At 39.2% G+C, this 12080-nt stretch overlaps 1 protein-coding gene across 2 annotated transcripts in view; it reads right to left on the reverse strand.

Moving 5' to 3' along the window:
* Positions 1 to 649: 649 nt before the first annotated feature.
* The window catches only part of adamtsl5 (ADAMTS like 5), a 35098-nt gene continuing 23667 nt past the window's right edge, over positions 650 to 12080 (reverse strand). For both annotated transcript variants that reach the window (XM_077519169.1, XM_077519170.1), the window contains 7 exons: positions 10839 to 10962; positions 7492 to 7578; positions 6790 to 6953; positions 6477 to 6672; positions 2859 to 2966; positions 2651 to 2722; positions 650 to 2572 (listed from right to left, as the gene is read on the reverse strand). In XM_077519169.1, coding sequence (XP_077375295.1) covers positions 2247 to 2572; positions 2651 to 2722; positions 2859 to 2966; positions 6477 to 6672; positions 6790 to 6953; positions 7492 to 7578; positions 10839 to 10962 — 1077 coding nt within the window. In that variant the 3' untranslated portion in view covers positions 650 to 2246. The remainder of the gene's footprint in view (positions 2573 to 2650; positions 2723 to 2858; positions 2967 to 6476; positions 6673 to 6789; positions 6954 to 7491; positions 7579 to 10838; positions 10963 to 12080) is intronic.

The following is a 12080-nucleotide window of genomic DNA, read 5'->3' on the forward strand; positions in this document are numbered from 1 at the left end:
CACTGAAACACAGTATTTAAACTGGTTTCTTCTTCACAGTGAGTACTTTAGTGTATTTTTTTTTAAACAAATACAAATGTCTTCTTAACAGAGGACTTTCTGTGAACAAATTTGTGTGTTTTTTTTAAACATTATTGCCATGTCAGTCAGTCACATTAGGTTCATTTTATAAACTGACACATTTTTTTTGTGTAACATTGTAAAAGTAAATAAATAAATTATATTATTTAGACATTAAATCCAAATAAATGAATATTAATATTCCTCAAAAATTATGTGCTTCAAAAAGTCAAAACATCATGAGTCTTCTTCGCCTGAAGACTTCGGTACATTTTCCCGCCACTCTTATGAGGCGCTCCCCCTAGCGGCCCGCCAAGTAATTGCTAAATAAGTCATGAATAATGGAGCCGTTATAGCGGTTCAGCTTTAGCATCATTATCTTAAAGTTCCACCATCTGCCTGGCAACTCACCCCTCTGCTTCCTAGAGAAGATCAATATGTGCAGTCATGTAGCACAGAGGAATTCTGGAAATAACTGCATTGTACGTGAGAATTATTGATGAGGAATAAATCAGCGAAAGGATGTAATCATCCAAAAAAATAATAATCATTCTACAGAGAACTTAATGAGTTTAGGAAAGACAAATGATTTGATTACAGTGTTTAATTTTTGTAGGATAATTTCAACTACATCTGAGAGCAAGTTGAAGAAATGAAATGAAACAAGTCACATTTAAGTTTGTTTGTAATATATATCTATTGAATCTGAACAATTCAAACCACAATCTGATACCACAATTACGTATTTTTTTTTTAGTCTTGCTTTATTTAAAGGCCCATTCAATCCATTTGTCAGTGGAATTCTTAAGTTATGAGAAATAAGCTTTAATTGCAAATACTGCATGTATTATTTTGGCACACAGAGATGAGGTCTATGAAGTAATATGCAATTTAGAACACATAAGGCACACAATAACTTTCAAAAATAATGATACATACTATATTGGATTTCTGAAGTGAATCAGTGCCATTCAATAAAATACAGCAAATTACCTCCTCATTTGCCACGCAACACAACAGGCCGTGACATCAATGAAAAAAATGTCACACATGTTCCACAAAGCTGTGTTTTGGTTGACGTTTATAAACATACATAAATGTAAGTATCATAACCATGTTACAAAACATTGAGCGATGCTTCAAAGAAAAATCCACCTCACAAACATCCATTCATTGTACTGATGATGAAGTTCCACGTTGCAACACAAGCTTTCTTTCAGTTTTCTTGTTAAAGTGGGAATCAAACTTAAATATTTTCTGACAATTTGTTATAAGTGACCTCACTAGTCTAAACATGACATTCTGATTCATATTACATTTGTGGAATATGAGTTATGAAGCAAAACCCAGCCGTTTTTAATCCATCTCAGGGAGCAACCATTTTGCCACTTGCTGTCGACTGAAGATGACATCACAGTCATGTTATGTCATTTTCACTCGCCGCCTTCTGATAGTGACAAAAACTGCTGAATTTTGCTGCTTAACTCATATTCCACTAACACAATATTCACCAAAATATTGTATTTAGACTAGTGAGGATGCATTGAACATATTGTCAAGATTTTGTTTTGAGAGGGTTGGCTTTCACTTTCACTTAGGGTGGTCAACAAAGGAATTTAGGCTGTTTTACTGGCTGGTATATTAGCTGCACTGCACTTGAGACTTGAACACTGAATGTAATATGATTAGTGCCCCCATATAAATAATTGTCACTGTAAATAAATTGTTCTTGACGCTTTCAAAAATTCAGCAAACTTGTCCAAATCAAAGCCACATAAAATATAAAGTGTAGTTGTAGCTTGAAGTTGACTTATGCAGTTGTTGACGGTAGCTTGTTATAGATCCTTTAGCCATGTTTATGGAACAGCGGTAAGAGGTGGATTTTTCCTTAAAGTTGTTAAAAAAAATAATATTGTGTATAAAGAAAATGAGCATTGACGTGGGCCTATTTCAGTCAATGCGCTTTGGTACGTATGCGTTTACAGGTGGCTGCAGGTGCTCACCTAAAGTGCTGTGTATAATAGTAAACCATGCAGGCTTTTAAATAAACTTGTAGTCTCTTTGGTTTCTTATTATGGAGTGTTCCATCCGGCTGCCATTTCTCACCAGCGACAACGCTCTCGTATTCATCAGGGCTCGGATTGATGAATGTTTTGAACATCCACAAAAGCAAACGTTGAGTCGCTTCACGCCGCAGGATATTTCTGTCCCCTGTTGTTGCACAAGCTCTCCAGTTGCCGCACCATCTCGTCCTCTCTGGGTCTGTACGGCACCGCGTAACTGTCCTCTTCCAGCAGGATGCGGTTGAGTGTGCGCTCGTAGTTGATATGTCGGCGCACCATCAGTATATACTGCTTGCCCTGCTCCAGGTTGGGGCAGTCGCACACATTCGGCACCCAAAGGAACTCACGGTGCTCCAGGCGGAAGCTGTTCCGGTACGAATGGAGGATCTGGACGTCGTAACGCGTCTCCTCTCCTCTGTACAGCTTTCCCAAGACTCTGGCCCGGAAAACTGATTGGTTGGAGGAGAATTTTCAGATTAAAACTGACATTGTTAAAAAAAAAAAAACAATCAAATGCTACGACTTACTAAAATCCTTCTGGCAATACTGCCTCTGGCGCTCTCTTCGACCTTTAACCCTGCGACATTTCCCACAATGCTCTGCAGGACAAAATGAACAGAAATCATCCATAGACACACGCCACAGTTTCCTGGAAGTGTCCAAACACTTTATTCGTCACACTTGGCATTTAAAGCCAGTGTTGTCGTGGTTCAAATGTTGACGGGATCGACTTACTTCCAGGCGAGGGTTGAGGCAGCAGGTTGCGATGGTTCTCCTCTCGTTCCAGGCGAGGCAAAATGGGATGGCGGGATGGGGGCCGAGGTGGCTTCAGCGGCCTTGCAACTGATTGCCATAAAAGACACAAAGTTGTTACAAATGTCACACTTCTAAATAAGATTTATTTTCAACCACCTATGATAGGAACATCAAGAAGAGCTTTATTGTAGACTCTTAATTTCAGTGAACTCTCGATTAAACATGAAAACGATTATATTTACCAATGTTATTAAATTGGGAAGAGGTCTAATGAATGTCAAAACAATTTATACTGCAACAAGTAATGGTTGTTCGTCTCTGTGTGCCCTGCGATTGGCTGTCAACCAGTTGAGGGTGTACCCCACCGACTTCCCAAAGCCAGCTGGGATTGGCTCCAGCACCCCCGCGACCCTTGTGAGGAGCAAGCGGTTAAGACAATGGATGGATGGATGGATGGACAAAAAAAGTGAAAGAGATATTTTGCAGGTTAATTGATTGGTCAATCGCCCTCAAATGACCATTTTGAGGAGTAAGCGGTTAAGAAAATGGATGGATGAATGTTCACTTGAATTAAATTGGTCAACAATTAAATTTGTAATCTTAAATTAAGCCAAAATTAATCCCAAATGAATATATTGAGTTTAATGAACTCATAATAAATTAATTAACTTTGGATTAATTGAATTCAATCCTGTGTTATCAAATGAAACCATTTTTTTTTTTTTAACCTTTATTTAACCAGGATAGTCCCATTGAGATTAAAAACCTCTTTTTCAAGGGAGTCCTGGCCAAGAGGCAGCAAAACAGTTTACATTACAGTTACAAATAAAAGTTTCACTTACAATCACGTAAAAATTATATAACACAGTTACAAATCAATGAGGCTGTCTCAAGTGCTCTTAATCTGGATCTAAAATCGTTAAATTTTATTAAGTTGGTCAACAATTCAATTTATAATCTTTAATTGGTTCAACAATTCTCTTTTTAGAGTGTGTGACATTCTCATTAATATTGTGTTCATATAACATGAATTAAGCAACAAAAACCATCCGTTTTCTCCCATTTTTATTTTATTTTTTTAAGTACACACACTCACACAAACATGCACACATACAAACACGGTCTCCCGGGTGGGGAAGCGAACCCACACCGCCTGCATTGAAAGCAAGAGATGATAACCACGCCGCCACCCAGAGCCCGGTGTGCGGTGATCTTCCATTTGCTGTCGACTGAAAATGACATCACAGTTGCTTAAGGCTCAGGTAATGACCAATCAAAGCTCATCTGGTTTCTGAGTTTGGTCATGTGACATTGTCAAATGGAGCTGTGATTGGCCACCCCATGAAATGAATAAAAACAGGTGGATTTTGCTGCTTAATTCATATTATATTCATATCCACAAAGGCAGGATTAATCCGAATATCGTGTTTAAAGTAGTAGGGCTGCATAGAATATAATTTTTAGGTTGACTTCCTCTTTAATATCCATGGAGCTCGTAATGAGTGAGTAAAGGATAACACTAAACGTTTGTAGGATTAAAAACTGAACTTGAAGATTTTATTTGTTTGCATATTGATCCCATTGTCATAAAATTCGAAGGCCTGTCTCCCGACGCCATGTTTTGCATTGTTGGAAAGATTGTGGAGTTTAATATTTAAACAAGGGACACTGCACATGTGTACAACAGGCTTATCTGGAAACAGAAAACAGATGCATTCTTTAGCAGTAGCAAACAGCCTGCACATTTTAATAATTCTTTTTTTCCCTCACACTCATCATCAGCCACCCACATGTTTTCATTGTCACGAATGTGTGGCCATGCACACTGTTGATCATGTTTACATACTGTGTATTGCATACATTATGGTCAATCAATGTTCTGCACATTATACACTGTTACTTTTTACCCGTCATTTTGTTCAATATTACATACATATTGGACGAAATGTCACGAAAGCTTTTCGTAAAAAAGGGTCTTTAGCCAATGATCATGGTGGTAAGAAGGGATTTTAAATTGAAAAGGCACTTGGAGAAGTCAGTTAAGTGTGATAACAGAAGCAGACAAATCTCATTTGCTTCTCTGTGTAGTACAAGAGGCTCTTGACTCATGTGACCCTCAAGACTGATATGATGGCCAGGCAGGTCAGCGACCTGTGACCTCAACGACTCTGACTAAAAGAGGTTAAAGAGTTGGGACTCTTATCAGTCATCTAGAACACAAGTGGTGGGTTCAGTAGCTTGAAAACAAACACATTGAAAAAACTTGGCAGAAGCCTCATTATTATTGCTATTATTAATATGCTGGTATGCAAAGAGAGGTGTCAGAGGTGTCAGAGTGATGATGTTTGTCCCTAAGGTTGAGTCTGGGGTTGTTCCAATCCCTTGCTCAAGGGTACATCAACCGTAGTTACAGACAAAAAAAACAAAAAAACAACAAAAAAAACCCCACAAGCTTCCACTTAATAATGAACAACCAACTAAATTTAGACTCTACTTAGCAACAAACCATTTTCCTTTCTAAAACATGAGTAACTGATATTTTAGACAAAAGTCTCCCCATAGATTTTTGTGATGTCAGAACACAGTAGTGATTTTTCTGGCTAAAACAGCACATTTGAGTATTTGTTCAAAAGTAAACAGTATGAATGGCAACTAAACTGTGTCAGGCTGACAGTATTAAAGTGTGCAGTCTTTTTTGCCTATAAACTGCCTTTTAAAAATAATCCAATAGCCCATGCCAGTCTATATAAGGGCACTTGTTTAGCATCTAGCTGCTAGCTACTAATGCTGCTAGCCGCTAATGCTTGAGCTGTTGCTAAACGCTGGCAACAGGCACTCTATAATACAATATTAGTTTTGTTTTTTGGCTTAACTTGATTTCAGGATGACATAATGTTGCGTTGTTAACGTTTGGGCAAGAGTCTGTGACGCCCCATTTACTGTACAAGAAGACAAGTGAAGTCAACCATTGTGCTGTGACACACTCCTGGGATCAACTTCAAAATAAAAGCATACCAAGCTATTGATGTCCACATATTTGGTAGGTTAGATTTAGAGCTGCCAAAATTAACGACAACTATTTTAATAATTGAGTAATCGTTTAGAGCCATTGTTTAAAATGAAATTGTCCAAATCCTGCAATTTCAGTCTCTCAACAGTAATTATTCTCTGATTTCTGTAGTTATTCATCAGAGTAGACTGACTATCTTTTGTATTTAGTCAAAATAAGACATTTGCAAACATTTACTTTGGAAAAATAATGATCGAACCAGTGACTGAATTAGTTTCAAAAAGGTTGATGCCTACATCAATTCCTCTCATTGATATTGCTGAATTGATCTTTTGTTGGTTTTTATCAATAAAAAAAATACTAAAGGGTAATGGGTTGTTACGAGCATATTTTTTTTTTGTGGCACTCGAATTACTCCAGGATTCCTTTCACCCCTAGAATATAGACAAATATGGAGTTACTGTTCATTACAGTACTGTACATGAATAATGTGATGGCAAAATACTATTATTCAAAAGTTGATGCAGACTGATAAATGAAAATATTTTATTTTAGTTAGTGATGAGTACTAAATAAAGGAGACTTACACCAGTGGGGCCGGCTGCTCACTGGGGATGGCCGCATAGTGGTGGTTGTGGTTTTAATGGTGGGTTGCGCCCTCGGGAGGTAGCTGGCACTGTGGTGAGCCTGACGCAGTGGACTTCTCCCATGGTGGAGGTCGTACTGATCTGGTGGTAACCAGTACTCATACTCAATGCCTGGGTTTCTGTCTGTAGCAAGAACCTGCACACATGATCACCACAGAAAGCTAAAGAAGGTTTTCTTTAGTCTTGTATAGTGTTTCGATATTGTGTGATTTAAGTTGCAAATGTGGTCTCCAAGTGCTTTTGGCTATCTCACCATCAGACGCAAGTCTTCCTGGGTTGGCCCCGGGACCTCAAAGCTCTCCCAGGTGTCAGCTGAGCGCCGATATAGAAGTTTGGTTCCAGCTATATTGTATTCACCTGGGACGCTGATCTTCCAGTTACCGTTGATGACAAACTGGGAGCGACCATTCTGGAGAGCTTAGAGAGGCAATTTTGGAGTCAAACCTTTCTTGTTCACTCAAGTAATCTTTCTGTATCAGTGGATGACAACGAAGTAGGGAAGTGGGTGTATGCAGGAGCACATTCAAGGAAGATATAAGCCAGATGACCATATAAGGCAGCTGTCTCGACCAAGTGCTGAAAGGGATTTTCCATGACATATAATGGAAACAAGCACATTCACCTGCTTTGCCCTGGTGGCCCGATAAAGCTTTCATATTTGTCCATCACAAACTACATTACTAGGCCACTTTTATTTTGGTCCCATAAACAAGATAAGAATAGAAGTGGCGGTTGTTATGTTGCCTGTAAAAGCCACCACACATCCAATCCAATGGCCAGACAGGACTGCTGAGCCCCGACTGTCTCTGGGCGAGAGGAAGTAATAGCAAGGCCAGGAAACCATTTGACATGTCGGATTTACAAGTGTAGCTATGGAGTCAGCGACATAGCAGTAACCTGAAATTGATACACACACAAGACCAGGTGGCCTGTGTGTGCGTGTCCGTGATCTTACCGAGATAATTCCTGCTGTTATCCGTGACTCGGATGTGAGTGGCTCCAGCTGGTATCTTGGCAACTTCGTTGTATCCAAACGGTCCTCCTAGCCAACAGAACACCACACGCCATTGGAAACTTCAACTTCTAAATAACTTAATTAATTCACTCCCAGCCATTTTCACCGAAGCAATGCCCTTCGTTCCCAGCTGTTTTACTGGATTTTGACAGATTTTGCAAGGTCCCCAGAATATTGTGTCTGATTGCTATAAAAACATGGAACCTACCAAAAGAGAGATTAGAATCTCTTCTTTCATCCGGGAAAAAAAAATAATATTTGAATCTGTTTCCGTTTTGCAGCAATTAGCATTAGAATATAGCTAAGTTTTATCAATATTCATATTCCTGGTGAAAACTGACAAAAAGAGCTTGTTGCAACATGGCACTGGCTGATCTCTTATACTCTGCTGCCACCTGTTTCTTTTTTTAAATAAGTACCATTGATTTAAGCCACCTCGTCATGTCAGAAGCTGCATCAAAGCATTCTGTATGCTAAAAAAAGGTGGAAATACGTTTTTGGGAGCGAAGGACAGAGTATTCAAAAATGTTTTTCAGATTTTTGAGTATGAATGAGTGAAAGAAAATTATTTTTAATTTTTATTTTATGGACCTGCAGTATTGCAGCTGACTCCGGGTTAAAGGCTAACTGCACCGTACGTAGACTGGTCACCAGTCAATCATAGGACTCATACTGTCCTCATGTGTCCAAAAAAAAAAAATAAAAAAAAAAAAAATGATATTCATATATTCAAATTCTACGTTGAATCCCCTTCAAACATATATATAGTACATGGATGTACCTTAAATATTGAGAGAAATTACAGCAATTTTAATGTTGGTAGGTTGAAATCCGTAGTTTTGAGAAAAACGGTTTCAAAGTTTTGGTGCTTGCATCTTTCAAATATCCATAGGAACCAGTACCATAGAAAAAATATCTACCCCAAATTTTCAGCAACTGTTAAAAGAGCCCTTCTACACATATTTTATGAATGAGCTGAAATCACAACTATTCATTCGATGGTAATATTTTACTTCTGAGTCACAACAAAAAAAAGCTGAGACTTCTGTATGGCTCCCCCGCTGTTACGGAGTGAAAAGCCGTTCTTTTATGAGCGCTATTCATGTCACACTGTGAGCAGACTTTTGCTTTTGTTGCTCCCGCTTACCACTTTCAAGGGGAAACTATGCACAAAGTTCAGTAAGCCTCCAACGTCAGACTGATGAACTTGAAAGCATCTGACCTCGCAGGAGCGTTTTGTGTCGCCACCCTCCGTCAATTCTCTCTCCGTTTGGAAGAACAGCTGCGGGTGAGGAGAAAACCTCCCAGGATTCCGAGTCACCCAAACAAAAGACACTTTATCAGCTTGTTTTCTCCTTGCTCACATTGACCCGTTATGGCCTGCAGCCTGGCCTGCTTGCGCACACAACCGTGGCACCGTGAGGTGACGGCACAAACCAGCGACAATTCGCATCTGGTATTTTTCAGTCTTTCAAGGAAACGCTTATAGAATCTTATTATTGTTCTTAATTTTAGAGCAAAAGTGGCTAATCTCTGATGTCAAATCCATACAGATGTTACTTGTCATCCCTTTACAGTTCATAGTTTTAAAACTTTGACTTCCACTTCACTGATTGTTTAAGAATCAAAACACCACCTCAAACTGTGTATTAGTTGATTACACTTAAAATCAGCATGTGAGAACAAGGGTAGAGGACAGCACATCACAATTGTCCATAGGCTTAAGAGAAGCGAATGTGAAGGGTTGTTCATGTGTTATGCAAATGAGACAAGACTGTGGGGAGAAAATAACACCATCCGAAAAACATTTTGCTCTGACTCTGCGGGAAGAGACGCTGCATACTACTGTAATATGATCTCATACAGATTGATTTGACAGTACTTAAAATTTTTCAGAAACAACATATCCAATCATAGTCTGTTTGTTCAATAGCATCAAAGTAAGTTTAAAATAAAACTTCAATTCTTTTAACAGTTCATTTCATTTATTAAGAAACAAGAACATCCACGTTGACCCAACCAAGGAGCAATTATTTTGGGGAATATCTTAAAGGGATTACTGACCTATTCAAATGGACCCAGCAAAGAGGTCACAAGTATTTTATTATTATTTGTATGTATTATTCGACATCTGTCTGTCAATTTTTTTTTTATTTTTTATTTTTTTACTGATTTTCAGCCCTATACTGCTTGGTGTTAATCATGGTAAACTTTTTTTTTTTTTCTTTTTTTTTAAATTGGCCGTGGTTAACTTCTTTTTACAGTTGTGTGACTGTCGACAATGTCACAACATTACTGAAAACAAAAGCACATTGAATAAAAATGAATACATGTTGTATGATAGTTCTAGATGGACACTACGTGGAACAATTATTCCTGTATTATTATCTATTATTTCATTGTTTCTTACAAGAAAAACTGTTTCAAAATCCAAATTGTTTTCTGCCTTAGCTGCTCCAACGTATTTACCTTTTAATTACAATATATTTCGATAGTTAGGGATGTAACGATAATGGCAGTATCGTGATATTGCAAAATTAAAACTGTAAGAATATCGTCGTTGTCATATCATGATACTAAAAGCAGCACCTGTTAAAAAACTCAGGTTGATTTCCATTTGGGCAGCTCTAGCACCCTCTGGTGGCCAGTTGTTGTTGTTTTTTTTTAGTGTAGTTTAATTTTCATAAGGCATGTTTTGGCCCTTCTATGAATTCCACATTAATCGTCAGATGAAGTGGAACGTAATATGCTTGTGAAGCGAGTCAATATGTGGAGGAACTCAATGTGTGCGTGCATGAGCAAGTAAATGCCTCAATATTAAGTCTTATCAGAGACTGTAGGTTGTTTATATGCATTGCTGTTATGTACAAAAGCAGTTTTTGTATCGGCAACCAATATTGTCATAATGATCGTATCGTGACCTTTATATGGTGATATCGTATCCTGATGTTTGGATATCGTTACATGCCTATTCGATAGTATCAAATGAAATACCATGTTTTGGTGGCAGGCAGCCCAATATCTGTCGGATGTCTTGACTTGGAAACACATCTAGTCAATTTTGGACTACCGGTTATTAGTTTAATTTCGATCTGGAAGGCAGCCAACTTCTGTTTGGCGTAAAAGTTTCACAAAGCCTCATGACTAAACATCAGCGATGAGAAATCAAGCTAAGAGCCAGGTATTGTCCTGACATCCCAGGAGGTCTGAAAGTGATTCCTCATGGTGATTATTGGACGTGTGTGCGTGTTGGTGTGTGTGTGTGTGTGTGTGTGTGTGTATCCTACCTGCCTCCAGGCCGTTGCTCTGGTAAACACTCCTGTGGTGAAGGCAGGTGGTGTTTTTTCCTCCACAGACCATGCAGGCGTCCTCTTGCTCCTTTGAACCCAAGATGGAATCACAGCCAGGTTTCTATACGAGGCACAGGAACGTTGAAATGTTTACTGACAACAAACATTATGAACTGATGGGATGTCTGTTTTCAGCACTTTTTAATTGCACGTTATCTGACAAGAGTCAAGCTTTTTTGTTTATGTTGTGTCGTCATCCGCAACCACATTTCTACTCAAGATGACACACACACACACACACACACACACACACGCACACACACACACACACACATACACCTTCTGTTTCTTCTCCCTCTCATTAACATTTACCAGCAGCAAGGGGCCCAATGAGGGAAGATGGCGGCTCTATGGATTCCAAAACACAGTGTGATAATAGTGCCACGGAGAACCTTGCTGTCATATAGATTACAGTGAATGTTTTTTAATTGAGCCTTCATCTCCAGTGATGCAAGCAATCTTCCAGGAGGCCTGTAATCAAACCCCTTGAAAAGCATGAATGTATATTACAGGAAATTAATTCCTGGTATGAAGGCACAATGTGCACACAACACTGAGGAGTGAACATGGCCCAGCAAAATACAAAATAAATAAATAGGAATCAAACAATCAGGGCATCCAATTGCCCACGTCTTGTGCATCGAACGGCATCATCCGCAAGGGGAGATGTTGCAGGTTCCATGTAAAACACATTGTGCAACGGCGTCAATCTCATGCTTCCGCCACGTCAAGCACTGTGTATGCGACTCGGCCATCCTGATTTGAAAAAGGTTGAGGGGAGCCGCTTCGATTGGCTGGGAGGAGCTGTGTTCCATCTCACAACAGAACAAGTGCCCTGTTCTAGATGTGCTATTTGAGCAAAATACCAAAAGAAAGATATATTCTGCTCTCTGTTTGGCCACAGGTTTCCATCCACAACACACACACATGCTCCTTCATAAGTCAAGTTCTGATTCCACCTGATTGTCAATTACTGTCATGAATTTATCAAATGTTCCTAGGAATTCATGCTCGGGGACTTCAACGCACACATGAGCAATGACAGTGAGACCTGGAGGGGCGTGATTGGGAGGGACGGCACCCCCGATCAGAACCCGAGCGGTGTTCTGTTATTGGACTTCTGTGCTCGTCACGGATTGACCATAACGAACACCATGTTCAAACATGCACTTGGCACCA

This window comes from Festucalex cinctus, chromosome 4, assembly GCF_051991245.1.
Source record: "Festucalex cinctus isolate MCC-2025b chromosome 4, RoL_Fcin_1.0, whole genome shotgun sequence".
Lineage (NCBI taxonomy): Eukaryota > Metazoa > Chordata > Actinopteri > Syngnathiformes > Syngnathidae > Festucalex > Festucalex cinctus.